General features: G+C 41.6%; 1 protein-coding gene across 1 annotated transcript; it reads left to right on the top strand.

Annotated features, from left to right (window-relative positions):
• Positions 1 to 8,371: 8,371 nt before the first annotated feature.
• On the top strand, positions 8,372 to 9,947 carry LOC123485415 (zinc finger protein 135-like). Its single transcript, XM_045216318.1, has 2 exons — positions 8,372 to 8,387; positions 8,513 to 9,947. Exons 1-2 carry the CDS (start codon positions 8,372 to 8,374, stop codon positions 9,892 to 9,894), a joined length of 1,398 nt encoding a protein of 465 aa, XP_045072253.1. The 3' UTR covers positions 9,895 to 9,947.
• Positions 9,948 to 21,253: the final 11,306 nt, after the last annotated feature.

Raw genomic sequence — 21,253 nt, 5'->3', positions numbered from 1 at the left:
AAATCTACATTTTACTCAACTTCGTTACCCACTCCAGTCAGCAGATGGCGATGTGGGACTTTAAGGCTATGCTGCTAGTGTGACGTATAATCTAGTGGACGGGACGCTTCTTTCAACAGCAGCAACAGTTAGTCAGACACCTCGGTAGCTAGCTAGACCAAATAGCCCAACCAATAAAGCTCTTTAGACGCTTTCGTGTATATTAGCCACTGTGTTTTAAACCCACTTCTGTCGTCTAGTTAGTTATCCCATTTAATTTCATATTTACGGTGTTGTTGTTATTGGTCAGCTAGCTGGCTGGTTAAGTTAGCACTAGCCTAGCTAGCTAACATCCCCGACCATGAGCTCACTAAGCTACTCTCCTCCTGCTAAAGAAGAGGAGGTCTGCTGGACGGAGAAAGAAGGTCTAGTGAAAGAGGAGGAGGAAGAGGAGGATGTTACAATACAAAAACAAGTAGAGGGTGAGGCTGTTACCGTGAAAGAAGAAGAGAAAGACGTTACAGTGAAAGAAGAGGAAGACGCGTTCAGAGTGAAAGAGGAGGAGGATGTTACAGTGAGAGATGAGGAAGACGCGTTCAGAGTGAAAGAGGAGGAGGATGTTACAGTGAAAGAAGAGGAAGACGCGTTCAGAGTGAAAGAGGAGGAGGATGTTACAGTGAAAGAAGAGGAAGACGCGTTCAGAGTGAAAGAGGGGGAGGATGTTACAGTGAAAGAAGAGGAAGACGCGTTCAGAGTGAAAGAGGAGGAGGATGTTACAGTGAAAGAAGAGGAGGCTCCCGTGTTTGGAGTGAAAGAGGAGGAGGAGGAGATGACTGTCACATCGAAAAAGGAGGAGGGAGAAGAGGAGGAAAATGGATATCTGGTTCCGGTTTCCCAAAGGCATCTTAAGGCATCCAATGGTTCTAATGATGAACTTAGCAGTAAGATGGTTTTGAGAAACCGGGCCCTGATTAACACTAGTAAGTACTGTCTTAAAAACAGAGGCACAACCTCTGCAGTTGTTGAACTGATGTGTGGTGTTAAAGGGGGAATCTGCAGTTGCTACATCCATATTTGGACTTTTAAATTATTGATATATATCCATTGATTCTTGAAGAATATAACACATGCCTCATGAGCTTAGTTCAACTGTCGTACCCCATCAGATCCCAAAATAAGCTTTTTTACTCCAATGTTTAGAAACAATGTAAATGTAAACCAACACTGTATCGCCTCAACATGGTTAAAACTATAATATTGATATCATGGATGGTCAGTCCTTGCATCCATAGGTCTGTCTATGATTTTGAGAGTAGTTACATTTCTCCAGTCCCATCCTCATCTTATTACCAAAACAGTGGTGGAATGACAGCTTTGTTATTGTTTGAACTGCAGATTGGTTGATTGATTGATGTGTGGCTTTTTTTAAAGGGGCAACCTAGGTTTTAAACAGCAGCAAAATTGGGGGCTGTAGAAATGTAACCACTCTCAAATTCATAGAGAAAGTTATTGTAGCAACCTTAACCCAAAACCTAGCGACCTCATCAAGAAGTTCAGACATCTTGGTATAACAGTTATAAGGTGTTGGCTTGACAGTCTCTGGACCCAGGTTTGAGTCCAGCTCAGGGCTACCCCCTGAATTCACTACACTATGAATACAAGGACTGGCCATCCATGAGGTCAAAATCATAGTTTTAACCTGTTTTTGAAGATATACAGTGTTTGTTTACAACCAGTGGCATTATACAGTGGGGAAAAAAAGTATTTAGTCAGCCACCAATTGTGCAAGTTCTCCCACTTAAAAAGATGAGAGAGGCCTGTAATTTTCATCATAGGTACACGTCAACTATGACTGACAAAATGAGAGAAAAAAATCCAGAAAATTACATTGTAGGATTTTTTATGAATTTATTAGCAAATTATGGTGGAAAATAAGTATTTGGTCAATAACAAAAGTTTCTCAATACTTTGTTATATACCCTTTGTTGGCAATGACACAGGTCAAACGTTTTCTGTATGTCTTCACAAGGTTTTCACACACTGTTGCTGGTATTTTGGCCCATTCCTCCATGCAGATCTCCTCTAGAGCAGTGATGTTTTGGGGCTGTCGCTGGGCAACACAGACTTTCAACTCCCCTCCAAAGATTTTCTATGGGATTGAGATCTGGAGACTGGCTAGGCCACTCCAGGACCTTGAAATGCTTCTTACGAAGCCACACCTTCGTTGCCCGGGCGGTGTGTTTGGGATCATTGTCATGCTGAAAGACCCAGCCACGTTTCATCTTCAATGCCCTTGCTGATGGAAGGAGGTTTTCACTCAAAATCTCACGATACATGGCCCCATTCATTCTTTCCTTTACACGGATCAGTCGTCCTGGTCCCTTTGCAGACAAACAGCCCCAAAGCATGATGTTTCCACCCCCATGCTTCACAGTAGGTATGGTGATCTTTGGATGCAACTCAGCATTCTTTGTCCTCCAAACACGACGAGTTGAGTTTTTACCAAAAAGTTATATTTTGGTTTCATCTGACCATATGGCATTCTCCCAATCCTCTTCTGGATCATCCAAATGCACTCTAGCAAACTTCAGACGGGCCTGGACATGTACTGGCTTAAGCAGGGGGAAACATCTGGCACTGCAGGATTTTTTTTTTTTGAGTCCCTGGCGGCGTAGTGTGTTACTGATGGTAGGCTTTGTTACTTTGGTCCCAGCTCTCTGCAGGTCATTCACTAGGTCCCCCCGTGTGGTTCTGGGATTTTTGCTCACCGTTCTTGTGATCATTTTGACCCCACGGGGTGAGATCTTGCGTGGAGCCCCAGATCGAGGGAGATTATCAGTGGTCTTGTATGTCTTCCATTTCCTAATAATTGCCCCCACAGTTGATTTCTTCAAACCAACCTGCTTACCTATTGCAGATTCAGTCTTCCCAGCCTGGTGCAGGTCTACAATTTTGTTTCTGGTGTCCTTTGACAGCTCTTTGGTCTTGGCCATAGTGGAGTTTGGAGTGTGACTGTTTGAGGTTGTGGACAGGTGTCTTTTATACTGATAACAAGTTCAAACAGGTGCCATTAATACAGATAACTGAGTGGAGGACAGAGGAGCCTCTTAAAGAAGAAGTTACAGGTCTGTGAGAGCCCGAAATCTTGCTTGTTTGTAGGTGACCAAATACTTATTTTCCACCATAGTTTGCAAATAAATTCATAAAAAATCCTACAATGTGATTTTCTGGATTTTTTTCCTCAATTAGTCTGTCATAGTTGACGTGTACCTATGATGAAAAGTACAGGCCTCTCATCTTTTTAAGTGGGAGAACCTGCACAATTGGTGGCTGACTAAATACTTTTTTACCCCACTGTACAAGCTGATGTTATGGTTTTTGATGGGGAAATACATTTGAGGCATTTATAAGTTATATTCTTCAAGAATCAATGGCTATACAGTATATGGGTCTTTCTATAACTGCCAGTGAGGATTTCCTTGCATTTATGGCAGTGTAGTTCCCTTAAGGGTCAGTCAACTTTGGTAAAACATACTATGGGGAGTCACACTCTCGCGACTTCGAGGCTATATACAGGGGGCACGGTACCGAGGTAATGTGCTGGGGTACAGGTTAGTCAAGGTAATAATGAGGCTATATACAGGGGTACCGGTACTGAGGTAATGGGCTGGGGTACAGGTTAGTTCAGGTAATAATGAGGCTATATACAGGGGGTACCGGTACCGAGGTAATGGGCTGGGGTACAGGTTAGTTCAGGTAATTTGTACATGTCGGTAGGGGTAAAGTGACTGTGCTTAGATAATAAACAGCGAGTAGCAGCAGTGTAAAAACAAAGGAGGGAGGGGATTAATTGTTCAGCAGTCTTATGGCTTGGGGGTAGAAGCTGTTAAGGAGCCTTTTGGTCCTAGACTTGGCGCTCCGGTACCGCTTGCTGTGCGGTAGCAGAGAGAACAGTCTATGACTTGGGTGACTGGAGTCTTTGACGATTTTCCTCTGACATGCCTAGTATCTAGGTCCTGGATGGCAGGAAGCTTGACCCCAGTGATGTAAAAAACAAACAAAATATAACTATTGTAAAATAGATTGTGTCCGTAAAATGTATATAGTATGTATAAGTTGGAAGTAGAAGCCTAAGTGTTGTTGTTCATTACTTTGCTGCAATTAGGGGAGAGGTGGTAGGGTTAGTGGAAAATAATACATTTACATTTTAGTCATTTAGCAGACGCTCTTATCCAGAGCGACTTACAGGAGCAATTAGGGTTAAGTGCCTTGCTTAAGGGCACATCAACAGATTTTTCACCTAGTCGGCTCGGGGATTAGAACCAGCGACCTTTCGGTTACTGGCACACCGCTCTTAACCACTAAGCTACCTGCCGCCATAATAAAGGAAAATATATTTTTAAAAGATACAGTGGGGAGAACAAGTATTTGATACACTGCCGAGTTTGCAGGTTTTCCTACTTACAAAGCATGTAGAGGTCTGTAATTTTTATCATAGGTACACTTCAACTGTGAGAGACAGAATGTAAAACAAAAATCCAGAAAATCACTTTGTATGATTTTTAAGTAATTAATTTGCATTTTATTGCATGACATAATTATTTGAAACATCAGAAAAGCAGAACTTAATATTTGGTACAGAAACCTTTGTTTGCAATTACAGAGATCATACGTTTCCTTTAGGTCTTGACCAGGTTTGCACACACTGCAGCAGGGATTTTGGCACACTCCTCCATACAGACCTTCTCCAGATCCTTCAGGTTTCGGGGCTGTCGCTGGGCAATACAGACTTTCAGCTCCCTCCAAAGATTTTCTATTGGGTTCAGGTCTGGAGACTGGCTAGGCCACTCCAGGACCTTGAGATGCTTCTTACGGAGCCACTCCTTAGTTGCCCTGGCTGTGTGTTTCGGGTCGTTGTCATGCTGGAAGACCCAGCCACGACCCATCTTCAATGCTCTTACTGAGGGAAGGAGGTTGTTGGCCAAGATCTCGCGATACATGGCCCCATCCATCCTCCCCTCAATACGGTGCAGTCGTCCTGTCCCCTTTTCAGAAAAGCATCTCCAAAGAATGATGTTTCCACCTCCATGCTTCACAGTTGGGATGGTGTTCTTGGGGTTGTACTCATCCTTCTTCTTCCTCCAAACACGGCGAGTGGAGTTTAGACCAAAAAGCTATATTTTTGTCTCATCAGACCACATGACCTTCTCCCATTCCTCCTCTGGATCATCCAGATGGTCATTGGCAAACTTCAGACGGGCCTGGAAATGCACTGGCTTGAGCAGGGGGGACCTTGCGTGCGCTGCAGGATTTTAATTCATGACGGCGTAGTGTGTTACTAATGGTTTTCTTTGAGACTGTGGTCCCAGCTCTCTTCAGGTCATTGACCAGGTCCTGTCGTGTAGTTCTGGGCTGATCTCTCACCTTCCTCATGATCATTGATGCCCCACGAGGTGAGATCTTGCATGGAGCCCCAGACCGAGGGTGATTGACCGTCATCTTGAACTTCTTCCATTTTCTAATAATTGTGCCAACAGTTGTTGCCTTCTCACCAAGCTGCTTGCCTATTGTCCTGTAGCCCATCCCAGCCTTGTGCAGGTCTACAATTTTATCCCTGATGTCCTTACACAGCTCTCTGGTCTTGGCCATTGTGGAGATGTTGGAGTCTGTTTGATTGAGTGTGTGGACAGGTCTTTTATACAGGTAACGAGTTCAAACAGGTGCAGTTAATACAGGTAATGAGTGGAGAACAGGAGGGCCTCTTAAAGAAAAACTAACAGGTCTGTGAGAGCCGGAATTCTTACTGGTTGGTAGGTGATCAAATACTTATGGCATGCAATAAAATGCAATTGAATTACTTAAAAATCATACAATGTGATTTGCTGGATTTTTGTTTTAGATTCCGTCTCTCACAGTTGAAGTGTACCTATGATAAAAATGACAGACCTCTACATGCTTTGTAAGTAGGAAAACCTGCAAAATCGTCAGTGTATCAAATACTTGTTCTCCCCACTGTATATATGTATATATATATTTTACATTTACATTTGAGTCATTTAGCAGACGCTCTTATCCAGAGCAACTTACAGTTAGTGTACACTATGTACACTACCAGTCAAAAGTTTGGACACACCTACTCATTCAAGGGTTTTTCTTTATTTTTTACTATTTTCTACATTGTAGAATAATAGTGAAGACATCAAAACTATGAAATAACACATATGGAATCATGTAGTAACAAAAAAGTGTTAAACAAAGAGATTCTGTAAAGTAGCCACCCTTTGCCTTGATGGCAGCTTTGCACTCTTGGCATTCTCTCAACCAGCTTCATGAGGTAGTCACCTGGAATGCATTTCAATTAACAGGTGTGCCTTAAGTTAATTTGTGGAATTTATTTCCTTCTTAATGCATTTGAGCCAATCAGTTGTGTTGTGACAAGGTAGGGTTGGTATACAGAAGATAGCCCTATTTGGTGAAAGACCAAGTCCATATTATGGCAAGAACAGCTCAAATAAGCAAAGAGAAACGACAGTCCATCATTACTTTAAGACATGAAGGTCAGACAATACGGAACATTTCAAGAACTTTGAAAGTTTCTTCAAGTGCAGTCGCAAAAACCATCAAGTGCTATGATGAAACTGGCTCTCATGAGGACCGCCACAGGAATGGAAGACCCAGAGTTAGCTCTGCTGCAGAGGATAAGTTCATTAGAGTTACCAGCCTCAGAAATTGCAGCCCAAATAAAGACTTCACAGATTTCAAGTCACAGACGTATCTCAACATCAACTGTTCAGAGGGGACTGGGTAAATCAGGCCTTCATGGTTGAATTGCTACAAAGAAACCACTACTGAAGGACACCAATAAGAAGAAGAGATCTGCTAGGGCCAAGAAACACGAGCAATGGACATTAGACCGGTGGAAATTGAGATATTTGGTTCCAACCGCCGTGTCTTTATGCGACGCGATGTGGGTGAACGGATGATCTCCGCGTGTGTAGTTCCCACCGTGAAGCATGGAGGAGGAGGTGTGGTGATGTGGGGGTGCTGTGATGGTGACACTGTCTGTGATTCATTTAGAATTCAAGGCACACTTAACCAGCATGGCTACCACAGTATTCTGCAGTGATACGCCATCCCATCTGGTTTGGGCTTAGTGGGACTATCATTTTGCTTTTCAACAGGACAATGACCCAACACTCCTCCAGGCTGTGTAAGGGCTATTTTACCAAGAAGGAGAGTGATGGAGCGCTGCATCAGATGACCTGGCCTCCACAATCCCCCGACCTCAACCCAATTGAGATGGTTTGGGATGAGTTGAACCGCAGAGTGAAGGAAAAGCAGCCAACAAGTGCTCAGCATATGTGGGAACTCCTTCAAGACTGTTGGAAAAGCATTCCAGATGAAGCTGCTTGAGAGAATGCCAAGAGTGCAAAGTTGTCTTCAAGGCAAACGGTGGCTACTTTGAAGAATCTAAAATCTAAAATATTTTGATTAGTTTAACACTATTTTGGTTACTACATGATTCCATATGTGTTATTTCATAGTTTTCATGTCTTCACTATTGTTCTACAATGTAGAAAATAGTAAAAATAAAGAACAACCCTTGAATGAGTAGTTGTGTCCAAACTTTTGACTGGTACTGTATGTTATTGTTAGATGAAGTTATGGGCCAATTTGGCATACACTTAGTGTACAAAGGTAGCCAAAGAGCATTTTACGACACAGAGCTTAATGTGAGTTTCCTTGAGTAGCACTCCCGATCTTGCTCTGATAATGTGTGGTAATATTCAGAATACATTGTGAAATCTTCGCTCACCATTGTTCCTCCATGCAGATATACTACATCCATAACTAGAGGTTATTAGCATGGAGGAGTTCAGATATACTACATCCATAACTAGAGGTTATTAGCATGGAGGAGTTCAGATATACTACATCCATAACTAGAGGTTATTAGCATGGAGGAGTTCAGATGTACTACATCCATAACTAGAGGTTATTAGCATGGAGGAGTTCAGATATACTACATCCATAACTAGATGTTATTAGCATGGAGGAGTTCAGATATACTACATCCATAACTAGAGGTTATTAGCATGGAGGAGTTCAGATATACTACATCCATAACTAGAGGTTATTAGCATGGAGGTGTTTCTGCAGCCAAATTGTGTTGCATAGCAACAAGCAGCAAACACAGAAAGGGTCCTATATTGGAGAGTAAAAGTCGTCTGGCACTCTGCTTAGGATTTCAACAACTAATAACTTATTTCTAGCCTAGAATCATCGATGTTACTACTAATGTGAAAAAATGACAAAATATGACTTGTTGCTCACTTGACCTTCTTAAGACGATTGTCAAATCATGTGCATTACCTTTTAGCTTAAATAAACAATGGATTTCTGCGGTTGTGGGCCTTTAACCATCTGTCTGACTTTGTTGTTCACACAGGAGAGAGACGTGACTATCGTGGATCCTCTGGGGAACCTCAACAACATCATGATGCTGACAAGGCAGAGAAGAGTCTCTCCAGATCAGAACACCTCAAGAAACACCAGCAGAGACCCACAGGGAAGAAATGTCACTGCTGCTCTGACTGTGGGAAGAGTTGCAAATCTTCATCAAAACTTAAAATACACCAGCGAGTACACACAGCAGAGAAATCTCATCATTGTTTTGACTGTGGGAAGAGTTACTCAAGATCAGATTCACTAAAAGTACACCTGAGAACACACACTGGAGAGAAACCTCACTGCTGCGTCGACTGTGGGAAGCGATTCACCTGTTCAGCAGACTTTAAAATACATAGAAGAATTCACACGGGAGAGAAACCTTTCAGCTGCTCTGACTGTGGGAAGAACTTTACAAAATCATATACATTACAATCACACCAGAGAATTCACACTGGAGAGAAATCTTATGGGTGTGATCAATGTGGGAAGAGTTTTACTCAGCCAAGCAGCCTGAAATTACACCAGAGAATACACACAGGAGAGAAACCTTATAGCTGTACTCAATGTGGGAAGAGTTTTACTCATTCAAGCAGCCTGACTATACACCAGAGAACACACACAGGAGAGAAACCTTATAGCTGTGATCAATGTGGGAAGAGTTTTACTCAGTCAAGCAGCCTGACTATACACCAGAGAACGCACACAGGAGAGAAACCTTACCACTGCTCTGACTGTGGAAAGAGTTTTGGTAGTTCAAAACATTTAAAATCACACCGGAAAACACACACAGGCGAGAAATCTTATAGCTGTAATCAATGTGACAAGAGTTTTACTCAGTCAAGCAACCTGATAGTACATCAGAGAACACACACAGGAGAGAAACCTTATAGCTGTAATCAATGTGACAAGAGTTTTACTCAGTCAAGCAACCTGATAGTACATCAGAGAACACACACAGGAGTGAAACCTTATAGCTGTAATCAATGTGACAAGAGTTTTACTAATTCAAGGTGCCTGATAGAACATCAGAGAACACACACAGGAGTGAAACCTTATAGCTGTGATCAATGTGGGAAGAGTTTTACTCATTCAAGCAGCCTGACTATACACCAGAGAACACACACAGGAGTGAAACCTTATAGCTGTGATCAATGTGACAAGAGTTTTACTCATTCAAGCAGCCTGACTATACACCAGAGAACACACACAGGAGTGAAACCTTATAGCTGTGATCAATGTGACAAGAGTTTTACTCATTCAAGCAGTCTGACTATACACCAGAGAACACACACAGGAGAGAAACCTTACCACTGCTCTGACTGTGGAAATAGTTTTGGTAGTTCAATACATTTAAAATCACACCGGAAAACACACACAGGCGAGAAACCTTATAGCTGTGAACAATGTGACAAGAGATATACTGATAAAAGATATCTGATCAAACATCAGAAAATACATACATGAAGGAGTTGTTTCATGATATCAATGAAATAATGTCACAATGTAGAATGTTTTAACATTGTAGTAGGAGTATTTTAATTAATAATGTCACAATGTAGAACTCTAGTCGTTTGCCCCCCTGTTCTATTGATTTCTGCGTGATATGGATATCAGAGGGAAAATATCTGTACTTTGCTCCGTTCATCTTTCCCTCAATCCTGACTGGTCTGCCAGTCCCTGCCACTGAAAACATCCCCAAAGCATGATGCTGTTGCCACCACCATGCTTCACCGTAGGGATGGTGCCAGGTTTCCTCCAGAGGTGACGCTTGGCATTCAGGCCAAAGAGTTCAATCTTGGATTCATCAGACCAGAGAATCTTGTTTCTCATGGTCTGAGATTCCTTTAGGTGCCTTTTGGCAAACTCCAAGTGGGCTGTCATGGGCCTTTTACTGAGGAGTGGCTTCCGTCTGGCCACTCTACCATAAAGGCCTGATTGGTGGAGTGCTGCAGAGATGGTTGACCTTCTAGAAGGTTCTCCCATCTCCACAGAGGAACTCTGGCGCTCTGTCAGAGTGACCATCGGGTTCTTGGTCACCTCCCTGACCAAGGCCCTTCTCGCCCGATTGCTCAGTTTGGCCGGACGGCCAACTCTATGAAGAGTCTTGGTGGTTCCAAACTTCTTCCATTTAAGAATGTTGGATGCCACTGTGTTCTTGGATATCTTCAATGCTGGAGAAATGTTTTGGTGCCCTTCCCCCAGATCTGTGCCTCGACACAATCCTGTCTCGGAGCTCTACGGACAATTCCTTCCGACCTCATGGCTTGATTTTTGCTCTGACATGCATTGTCAACTGTGGGACCTTACATAGGCAGGTGTGTGCCTTTCCAAATCATGTCCAATCAATTGAATTTACCACTGGTGGACTCCAATCAAGTTTTAGAAACATCTCAAATATGATCAATGGAAACAGGATGCACCTGAGCTAAATTTTGAGTCTCATAGCAAAGGGTCTGAATACTCATTTAAATAAGGTATTTCTGTTTTTAATTTTTAATGAATTTGCAAAACAAATCTAAAAACCTTATTTTGCTTTGTCATAATGGGTTATTGTGTGTAGATTGATGAGGAAAACAATGTATTTAATCAATTTTACAATAAGGCTGTAACGCAACAAAATGTGGAAAAAGTCAAGGGGGTCTGAATACTTTCTGAATGCTCTGTATATGCTATTGGTTTACTGTTAGAATTGGTTGTAGGACTACAACAATACTGTTAAAGCAACAATGTATAGACCTAGAACATGCATGGCCAACCTTACTGCTAGAGATCTAGCTACTGGATGGGCAGGTTTCTGTTCCAGCCCTCATTATTTGGATTAGACACTATTCATTCAACTATTCATTCTCTTCTTTTGGAGTTAGATGAATGTCTTAACCCGCCAAACCATTTACATAGGCGTTCTTTGTATGATATGAAATAAAGTGTTGATTCTTTGAATGAGGTATAGTGTCTTTTTTTGGTCCTTGAACATTCCCTGTTTGTCTGTTTTATTTGGTTGTTACTCGCTCTAATTTTGTCTGATGATATTGATGTTCAGCTGCAGATGATGTCTGATCATTGGTGCAACAATCCCTGTATGGCTGACCTAGGATGAAACCCCTTTCCACAACAGCACTTCATACCCAAAAAGCAGCAGCCATTATCCTACCAAAACCCTGATCTTGGTTGGGCAGGACAACAGTAGTGTAGGTCTCAGGGTGGATCACCACAAGATGGCTACTAGGGCTTTCTCACTTTGTCTTTCCTTGATTCGCATCCTGTCTCCTCACCTGTATTGGATCAACTGTATTGGAGGAGAAGGTACAAGGTCCCTCCCCTCTGACCTTCTTCTCCAATGGGTTTTAGAAGGAATCGAGGAGAGGAATCGAGGAAGAATGATTTGAGAAAGAGCCTAGAACTCACCTGTCAACTAGCTTTCCACAATGAGAGCAGTGGTATGTCTTCTCCTCCTGTGTGAGAGCAGTGGTATGTCTTCTCCTCCTGTGTGAGAGCAGTGGTATGTCTTCTCCTCCTGTGTGAGAGCAGTGGTATGTCTTCTCCTCCTGTGTGAGAGCAATGGTATGTCTTCTCCTGTGTGAGAGCAGTGGTATGTCTTCTCCTCCTGTGTATTAGTATGTTGGTAGGGATAGTCTTGTGTGTGTGTCCTCTCATGCTCTTTCAGGGTTCCCTGACTGGGTACATCGTGTAGTGTAGCCTTTATGTCTACTAAACCACTGGCCGTGTTGGAGAGCATCAAATCCATGCTGCATTGTGGGTAAATGGTAACTGGCTGACTGATTTATGAATAATAATGAGTAGTTATTTATGATGCCAGGTGATTTAATGTACTAAATACCCAATACTAAACCAATCAGGTGATTTAATATACTAAATACCCAATACTAAACCAATCAGGTGATTTAATATACTAAATACCCAATACTAAACCAATCAGGTGATTTAATATACTAAATACCCAATACTAAACCAATCAGGTGATTTAATATCCTAAATACCCAATACTAAACCAATCAGGTGATTTAATATACTAAATACCCAATACTAAACCAATCAGGTGATTTAATATCCTAAATACCCAATACTAAACCAATCAGGTGATTTAATATACTAAATACCCAATACTAAACCAATCAGGTGATTTAATGTACTAAATACCCAATACTAAACCAATCAGGTGATTTAATATCCTAAATACCCAATACTAAACCAATCAGGTGATTTAATATACTAAATACCCAATACTAAACCAATCAGGTGATTTAATATCCTAAATACCCAATACTAAACCAATCAGGTGATTTAATATCCTAAATACCCAATACTAAACCAATCAGGTGATTTAATATACTAAATACCCAATACTAAACCAATCAGGTGATTTAATATACTAAATACCCAATACTAAACCAATCAGGTGATTTAATATACTAAATACCCAATACTAAACCAATCAGGTGATTTAATATACTAAATACCCAATACTAAACCAATCAGGTGATTTAATGTACTAAATACCCAATACTAAACCAATCAGGTGATTTAAGATACTAAATACCCAATACTAAACCAATCAGGTGATTTAATATACTAAATACCCAATACTAAACCAATCAGGTGATTTAATATACTAAATACCCAATACTAAACCAATCAGGTGATTTAAGATACTAAATACCCAATACTAAACCAATCAGGTGATGTAATATACTAAATACCCAATACTAAACCAATCAGGTGATTTAATATACTAAATACCCAATACTAAACCAATCAGGTGATTTAATATACTAAATACCCAATACTAAACCAATCAGGTGATTTAAGATACTAAATACCCAATACTAAACCAATCAGGTGATTTAATATACTAAATACACAATACTAAACCAATCAGGTGATTTAATATACTAAATACCCAATACTAAACCAATCAGGTGATTTAATATACTAAATACCCAATACTAAACCAATCAGGTGATTTAATATACTAAATACCCAATACTAAACCAATCAGGTGATTTAATATACTAAATACCCAATACTAAACCAATCAGGTGATTTAATATACTAAATACCCAATACTAAACAAATCAGGTGATTTGTAGATCAACCAGATCGTGACTACATTTATATTACATTTTAGTCATTTAGCAGACGCTCTTATCCAGAGCGACTTACAGGAGCAATTAGGGTTAAGTGCCTTGCTTAAGGGCACATCGACAGATTTTTCACCTAGTCGGCTCGGGGATTAGAACCAGCGACCTTTCGGTTACTGGCACAACGCTCTTACCCACTAAGCTACCTGCCGCCCCAGACCAAAAGCAATTGGAACTTAAACTGTTACAGTGAATGCATGGAAGGATGTGGGTTTGAGAGTGAAAAGAAACACAGATTTGTTAAAAACAAATTATGAAAATAAAGAGTAAAGCGGAGTGGGTTTGTAATATGGCAGATCATATGAAGAGGGTGGACTTGAAGGGAAAGGTTGAGAGAAGGGGGAAGTCCTTGAGCTGTCTGTGTGGGCTAGATCACCGGTCCATCATGCTGAGGATCATCTCAGGGGTGAGATATCCGTTGGACGCCAACCTCTGCTACAGGCAGCGCCTCCTCTGACTGCTCAACCACCACCTCTATGGCAGCCTGCTCAGCCTCTGGCTCATTCTTCACTACAACTAAGTTACTAAGTCTTTAAAACGACACTGTGTTGTTACATTGGTGAGTAAAAACTCACGCTTCCTAACCCTTTAACTTTTTGTCTGAAAATAAAATCTACATTTTACTCAACTTCGTTACCCACTCCAGTCAGCAGATGGCGATGTGGGACTTTAAGGCTATGCTGCTAGTGTGACGTATAATCTAGTGGACGGGACGCTTCTTTCAACAGCAGCAACAGTTAGTCAGACACCTCGGTAGCTTGCTAGACAAAATAGCCCAACCAATAAAGCTCTTTAGACGCTTTCGTGTATATTAGCCACTGTGTTTTAAACCCACTTCTGTCGTGTAGTTAGTTATCCCATTTAATTTCATATTTACGGTGTTGTTGTTATTGGTCAGCTAGCTGGCTGGTTAAGTTAGCACTAGCCTAGCTAGCTAACATCCCCGACCATGAGCTCACAAAGCTACTCTCCTCCTGCTAAAGAAGAGGAGGTCTGCTGGACGGAGAAAGAAGCTCTAGTGAAAGAGGAGGAGGAAGAGGAGGATGTTACAATACAAAAACAAGTAGAGGGTGAAGCTGTTACCGTGAAAGAAGAAGAGAAAGACGTGTTCAGAGTGAAAGAGGAGGAGGATGTTACAGTGAAAGAAGAGGAGGCTCCCGTTTTTGGAGTGAAAGAGGAGGAGTGGGAGATGACTGTCACATCGAAAAAGGAGGAGGAAGAAGAGGAGGAAACTGGATATCTGGTTCCGGTTTCCCAAAGGCATCTTAAGGCATCCAATGATTCTAATGATGAACTTAGCAGTAAGAGGGTTTTGAGAAACCGGGCCCTGATTAACACTAGTAAGTACTGTCTTAAAAACAGAGGCACAACCTCTGCAGTTGTTGAACTGATGTGTGGTGTTAAAGGGGGGATCTGCAGTTGCTACATCCATATTTGGACTTTTAAATTATTTATATATATCCATTGATTCTTGAAGAATATAACACATGCCTCATGAGCTTAGTTCAACTGTCTTACCCCATCAGGACCTAAAGTAAGCTTTTTTTACTCCAATGTTTAGAAACAATGTAAATGTAAACCAACACTGTATCGCCTCAACATATGGTTAAAACTATAATGGTGATATCATGGATGGTCAGTCCTTGCATCCATAGGTCTGTCTATGAATGTGAGAGTAGTTACATTTCTCCAGCCCCATCCATCATCTTATTACCAAAACAGTGGCAGAATGACAGCTTTGTTATTGTTTGAACTGCAGATTGGTTGATTGATTGATGTGGCTTTTTTAAAAGGACAACCTAGGATTTAAACAGCAACAAAATGGCTGCCCTTAGACTTGGTTTGGTAAACAGCTGAGGGATGGGGGCTGGAGAAATGTAACCACTCTCAAATTCATAGAGAAAGCTATTGTAGCAACCTTAACCCAAAACCTAGCGACCTCATCAAGAAGTTCAGACATCTTGGTATAACAGTTATAAGGTGTTGGCTTGACAGTCTCTGGACCCAGGTTTGAGTCCAGCTCAGGGCTACCCCTGGAATTCACTACACTATGAATACAAGGACTGGCCATCCATAAGGTCAAAATCACAGTTTTAACCAAATTGAGACTAAACAGTGTTTGTTTCCAAACAGTGGCGTTATATGAGCTTATGTTTTGGTTTCTGATGGGGTAAGACAGTTGAAACATTTGAGGCATTTAAAAGTTATATTCTTCAGGAATCAATGGCTATACAGTTTATGGGTCTTTCTATATCTGCCAGTGAGGATTTCCTGTGGGGGTCAAATTGTTGGAGCTGTTGATAAGTCATTGTATAATATTCTGCAAATGTATTTTCATTTTTATTAGGGCTGACCCTAGTCGACTGGTCGATTGTTTGGTCGATAGGCTGTTTTGTCGACAGAGATTTTTTTAGTCGAGCAGTCGCAAATACACTATATATACAAAAGTATGTGGACACCCCTTCAAATTAGTCGATTCAGCTGTTTCAGCCACAACCGTTGCTGACAGGTGTATAAAATCGAGCACACAGCCATGCAATTTCCATAGACAAACATTGGCAGTAGAATGGCCTTACTGAAGCGCTCAGTGACTTTAAACGTAGCACCGTCATAGGATGCCACCTTTCCAACAAGTCAGTTCGTCAAATTTCTGCCCTGCCAGAGCTGCCCGGTCAACTGTAAGTGCTGTTATTGTGAAGTGGAAATGTCTAGGAGCAATAGTGGTAGGCCACACAAGCTCACCAGAACGGGCCCGCCGAGTGCTGAAGCGCATTCCAAACTGCCTCTGGAAGCAACGTCAGCAGAATAACTGTTAGTCGGGAGCTTCATGAAATGGGTTTCCATGGCCGAGCAGCCCACACAAGCCCCAGATCACCATGCGCAATGCCAAGTGTCGGCTGGAGTGGCGTAAAGCTCGCTGTCATTGGACTCTGGAGCAGTAGAAAGGTGTTCTCTGGAGTGATCAATCCGACGGACGAATCTGGGTTTAGCGGACGCCCGGAGAACACTACTTGCCCCAATGCATAGTGCCAACTGTAATGTTTGGTGGAGGAGGAATAATGGCCTGGGGCTGTTATTCATGGTTCGGTCCCCTTAGTTCCAGTGAAGGGAAATCTTAACGCTACAGCATACAGTGACATTCTAGATGATTCTGTGCTTCCAACTTTGTGGCAACAGTTTGGGGAAGGCCCTTTCCTGTTTCAGCATGACAATGCCTCTGTGCGTAAAGAGAAGTCCAAACAGAAATGGTTTGTCGAGATCGGTGTGGAAGAACTTGACTTGCCTGCACAGAGCCCTGACCTCAACCCCATCGAACACCTTTGGGATGAATTGGAAGGCCGACTGCGAGCCAGGTCTAATCGCCCAACGTCAGTGCCCGACCTCACTAAAGCTCTTGTGGCTGAATGGAAGCAAGTCCCGCAGCAATGTTCCAACATCTAGTGGAAAGCCTTCCCTAGAAGAGTGGAGGCTGTTATAGCAGCAAAGGGGGACCAACTCCATATTAATGCCTCTGCTTGAAACATGTAGGTATTACAGACACGGTCAGGGAGACGTTTTAAAATGTCAGTGAAGACTCTTGCCAGCTTGTCAGTGCATGCTCTGAGTACGCGTCCTGGTAATCTGTCTGTGAAGATTAACCTGTTTAACCCCTTGGAGTCAATTGACGCAAATTTGCTTCAATCTAAGTAATTGAAGTAATCCATAGTACGACCATCTTAAAACAATTCCATATGTCCGTTTAGCCCCCTCCCCCAACGGCTTAGATTTACAGGGGTTAAAGGTCTTACTCACATCGGCTAAGGAGAGAGTGATCATACAGTCGTCCCGGAACAGCTGGTGCACAAGACTTTGTGGAGGCCACGGAGATGGCACAGTCCATCGCTCTAAGACATGTGATACATAAATTGTATATGGTTATATTATGTACAAAAAAAATGATGCAACACTAATAAATCTAATATTATTTTATAACAAATGTACTTTCTCCCGCTTTGGATACTGTCGCTGTCCGCGGTTCTGAATGTAATTATATGCACAAGCACAAAACACCACATCTGTAATTTTAGTCCCGTCTGAATCTGCCATGGCAGTCATTTTTACATGGCAGGAGAGTAACAATTCAAGCCAGAATAACCTACTGTTTTTTGGCGAACTCCAAGGTCCTCTGGTAATACTAGTCCCGTGGGAATCGACATCCCTGTGTTTTGAGAGAAATGAGTTTGACAGGTGTTGCTCACGGTTTGATCAAGAAAACAATAACTGATTTGATCAATTTAACGAAGTGCTGCTCATAGCCTACATATGAAGGGCCTGCAAGTATCAACTTTCACAGTGGATGATTTTGTTGATATGTTTTGTGCGTATTAATATTTCTAGCCTACAATCATCGATGTTACTACTAATGTGAAAACAAGACAAGATATTACTATTATTGCTCCCTTGACTGTCTTAAGACAATTGTCAAATAATTTAACAGATGTCAATTGTTGTACAGCTTCATGGGTACGCTCTGGGCATCACCTTTTACCTCAAATAAACAGTATTTCTGCTGTTGTGGGCCTTTAACCATCTGTCTGACTTTGTTGTTCACACAGGAGCGAGACGTGACTATCGTGGATCCTCTGGGGAGCCTCAACAACATCATGAAGCTGAGGAGGCAGAGAAGAGTCCCTCCAGATCAGAACACCTCAAGAAACACCAGCGGAAACCCACAGGGAAGAAAACTCACCACTGCTCTGACTGTGGGAAGATATTCAACTCTTCTACAGACCTTAAAAGACATATGAGAATCCATACAGGAGAGAAACCCTATAGCTGTGATCAATGCGGGAAGCGTTTTGTTACATCTAGCCATCTGACTATACACCAGAGAACACACACAGGAGAGAAACCTTATAGCTGTAATCAATGCGGGAAGCGTTTTGTTACATCTAGCCATCTGACTATACACCAGAGAACACACACAGGAGAGAAACCTTATAGCTGTAATCAATGCGGGAAGCGTTTTACTACATCTAGCCATCTGACTATACACCAGAGAACACACACAGGAGAGAAACCTTATAGCTGCGATCAATGTGGGAAGAGTTTTACTCACTCAAGCTGCCTGAAGGTACATTTGAGAACACACACAGGAGAGAAATCACACGACTGTGGGAAGAGTTTTGTTTTGTCCCAATATTTAGAATCACACCAGAGAACACACACAGGAGAGAAATCTTATAGCTGTGATCAATGTGGGAAGAGTTTTAGTCAATCAAGCAACCTGATGGTACATTTGAGAACGCACACTGGAGAGAAGCCTTATAGCTGTGATCAATGTGGGAAGAGTTTTAGTGATTCAAGCAACCTGATGGTACATTTGAGAACACACACTGGAGAGAAACCTTATAGCTGTGATCAATGTGGCAAGAGATACGCTGGTAAAAGAACTCTGATTAAACATCAGAAAGTACATACATGAAGGAGTTGTTTCATGATATCAATTAAATAATATCACAATGTTTTAACATTGTTGTATGAGTATTTTAATGAATTTCACAATATAGAACCATTAACATTTTACATTTTTTGTCATTTAGCAGACGCTCTTATCCAGAGCAACTTACAGTTAGTAAGTGCATACATTTTTATTTTTATTTTTCATACTGGCCCCCCGTGGGAATCGAACCCACAACCCTGGCGTTGCAAACGCCATGCTCTACCAACTGAGCTACATCCCTGCTGGCCATTCCCTCCCCTACCCTGGACGACGCTGGGCCAATTGTGCGCCGCCCCAACCGTTTTCCCCCTGTTCTATTGATTTCAGCGTGATATGGATATTAGCCTCATCAGGGGGAAAATCCAGGCTCTGAAATGAGTTGTGTTACACTTACCACGTTGGCGACCCACTTGAATCAAAATGCAACACTTCTAAATGTAGCTAGCTGTTTCCTACAAATTGTCCTCTGACCAGTGATGTACACATTATTCCCAGATTCCGTGTGGTTTTTGAGCTGTTAGTTTTAACAGGACGTGCAACCTCATCTCCCCCCTCGCGCGCAATTGATTTCAACATGATATCGATATGAGTGATGACAAATAAGTGTTGCGTTTCTCTTCGTTTTGGGGACCACTAAATTTAAATGCATCACTCCAAAATGTAGCTGACTGTCTTCTGCAGGTTGTCCTCTAACCAGTGAAGTAAAATATATCGCCCGTTTCCATGTGTATTTTTTTGTTGTGTTAGTTTCAACAGCACGTACAATCTGATTTTCCCCCCTAATCGATATTAGTGATTTATTGCCACTTGTCAAAACAACAGTGTTTTTGGTGCATGTGCAGTTAATAAGGTGGTTGTTTAAATAAATACAAGTATTATGATTACTATTGTGGAACATGTTTGTGTCGATAGTACATGTTATGTTTAGGTTTTCCATTTATCACAAACTATTTCTGCATATTGGTTATTGATTTGGACACGTTAAAACTGTGTTTTGACATTGGGCAGTATCCCACCTTGCAAAATGTTGTTGAAAAGACGTTGAAAAGAAGACTATGCTCGAGGTCCAATCTACGTTTGGTTTTGGTTGAAAGTTAAAGTTAAAAATATGTATTTTTTAGGTCGTTGTTTCAACGACTTGAAAACAACTTCATTTCAATGTACTTGCAGCCTATAAACATTGACGCAGGATAACAAATGCGTCTATGAACTGTTTTATTAACAATCTTACATCACTCCAGTATTTCTTTACAACATTCAAGTGCTAATTGTCTTTATTCCACTGCTGAAGAAGCATGACTCAAATCACCTACTCATATCTCAAACATCCAGCCTGACAAAATATACATTTTTAATTATTACCTATCCAGCTCTGAGTCTGGTTTGATTATGTTCCTGCTATCTCTTACCTATCCAGCTCTGAGTCTGGTTTGATTATGTTCCTGCTATCTCTTACCTATCCAGCTCTGAGTCTGGTTTGATTATGTTCCTGCTATCTCTTACTTATCTAGCTCTGAGTCTGGTTTGATTATGTTCCTGCTATCTCTTACCTATCCAGCTCTGAGTCTGGTTTGATTATGTTCCTGCAATCTCTTACCTATCCAGCTCTGAGTCTGGTTTGATTATGTTCCTGCAATCTCTTACCTATCCAGCTCTGAGTCTGGTTTGATTATGTTCCTGCTATCTCTTACTTATCTAGCTCTGAGTCTGGTTTGATTATGTTCCTGCTATCTCTTACCTATCCAGCTCTGAGTCTGGTTTGATTATGTTCCTGCTATCTCTTACCTATCCAGCGCTGAGTCTGGTTTGATTATGTTCCTGCTATCTCTTACCTATCCAGCTCTGAGTCTGGTTTGATTATGTTCCTGCTATCTCTTACCTATCCAGCTCTGAGTCTGGTTTGATTATGCTCCTACTATCTCTTACCTATCCAGCTCTGAGTCTGGTTTGATTATGTTCCTGCTATCTCTTACCTATCCAGCTCTGAGTCTGGTTTGATTATGTTCCTGCTATCTCTTACCTATCCAGCGCTGAGTCTGGTTTGATTATGTTCCTGCTATCTCTTACCTATCCAGCTCTGAGTCTGGTTTGATTATGTTCCTACTATCTCTTACCTATCCAGCTCTGAGTCTGGTTTGATTATGTTCCTGCTATCTCTTACCTATCCAGCTCTGAGTCTGGT

This window comes from Coregonus clupeaformis, unplaced genomic scaffold, assembly GCF_020615455.1.
Source record: "Coregonus clupeaformis isolate EN_2021a unplaced genomic scaffold, ASM2061545v1 scaf0678, whole genome shotgun sequence".
In the NCBI taxonomy this organism is placed as follows: Eukaryota; Metazoa; Chordata; class Actinopteri; order Salmoniformes; family Salmonidae; genus Coregonus; species Coregonus clupeaformis.
This window is presented reverse-complemented; position numbering and strand designations above follow the sequence as displayed.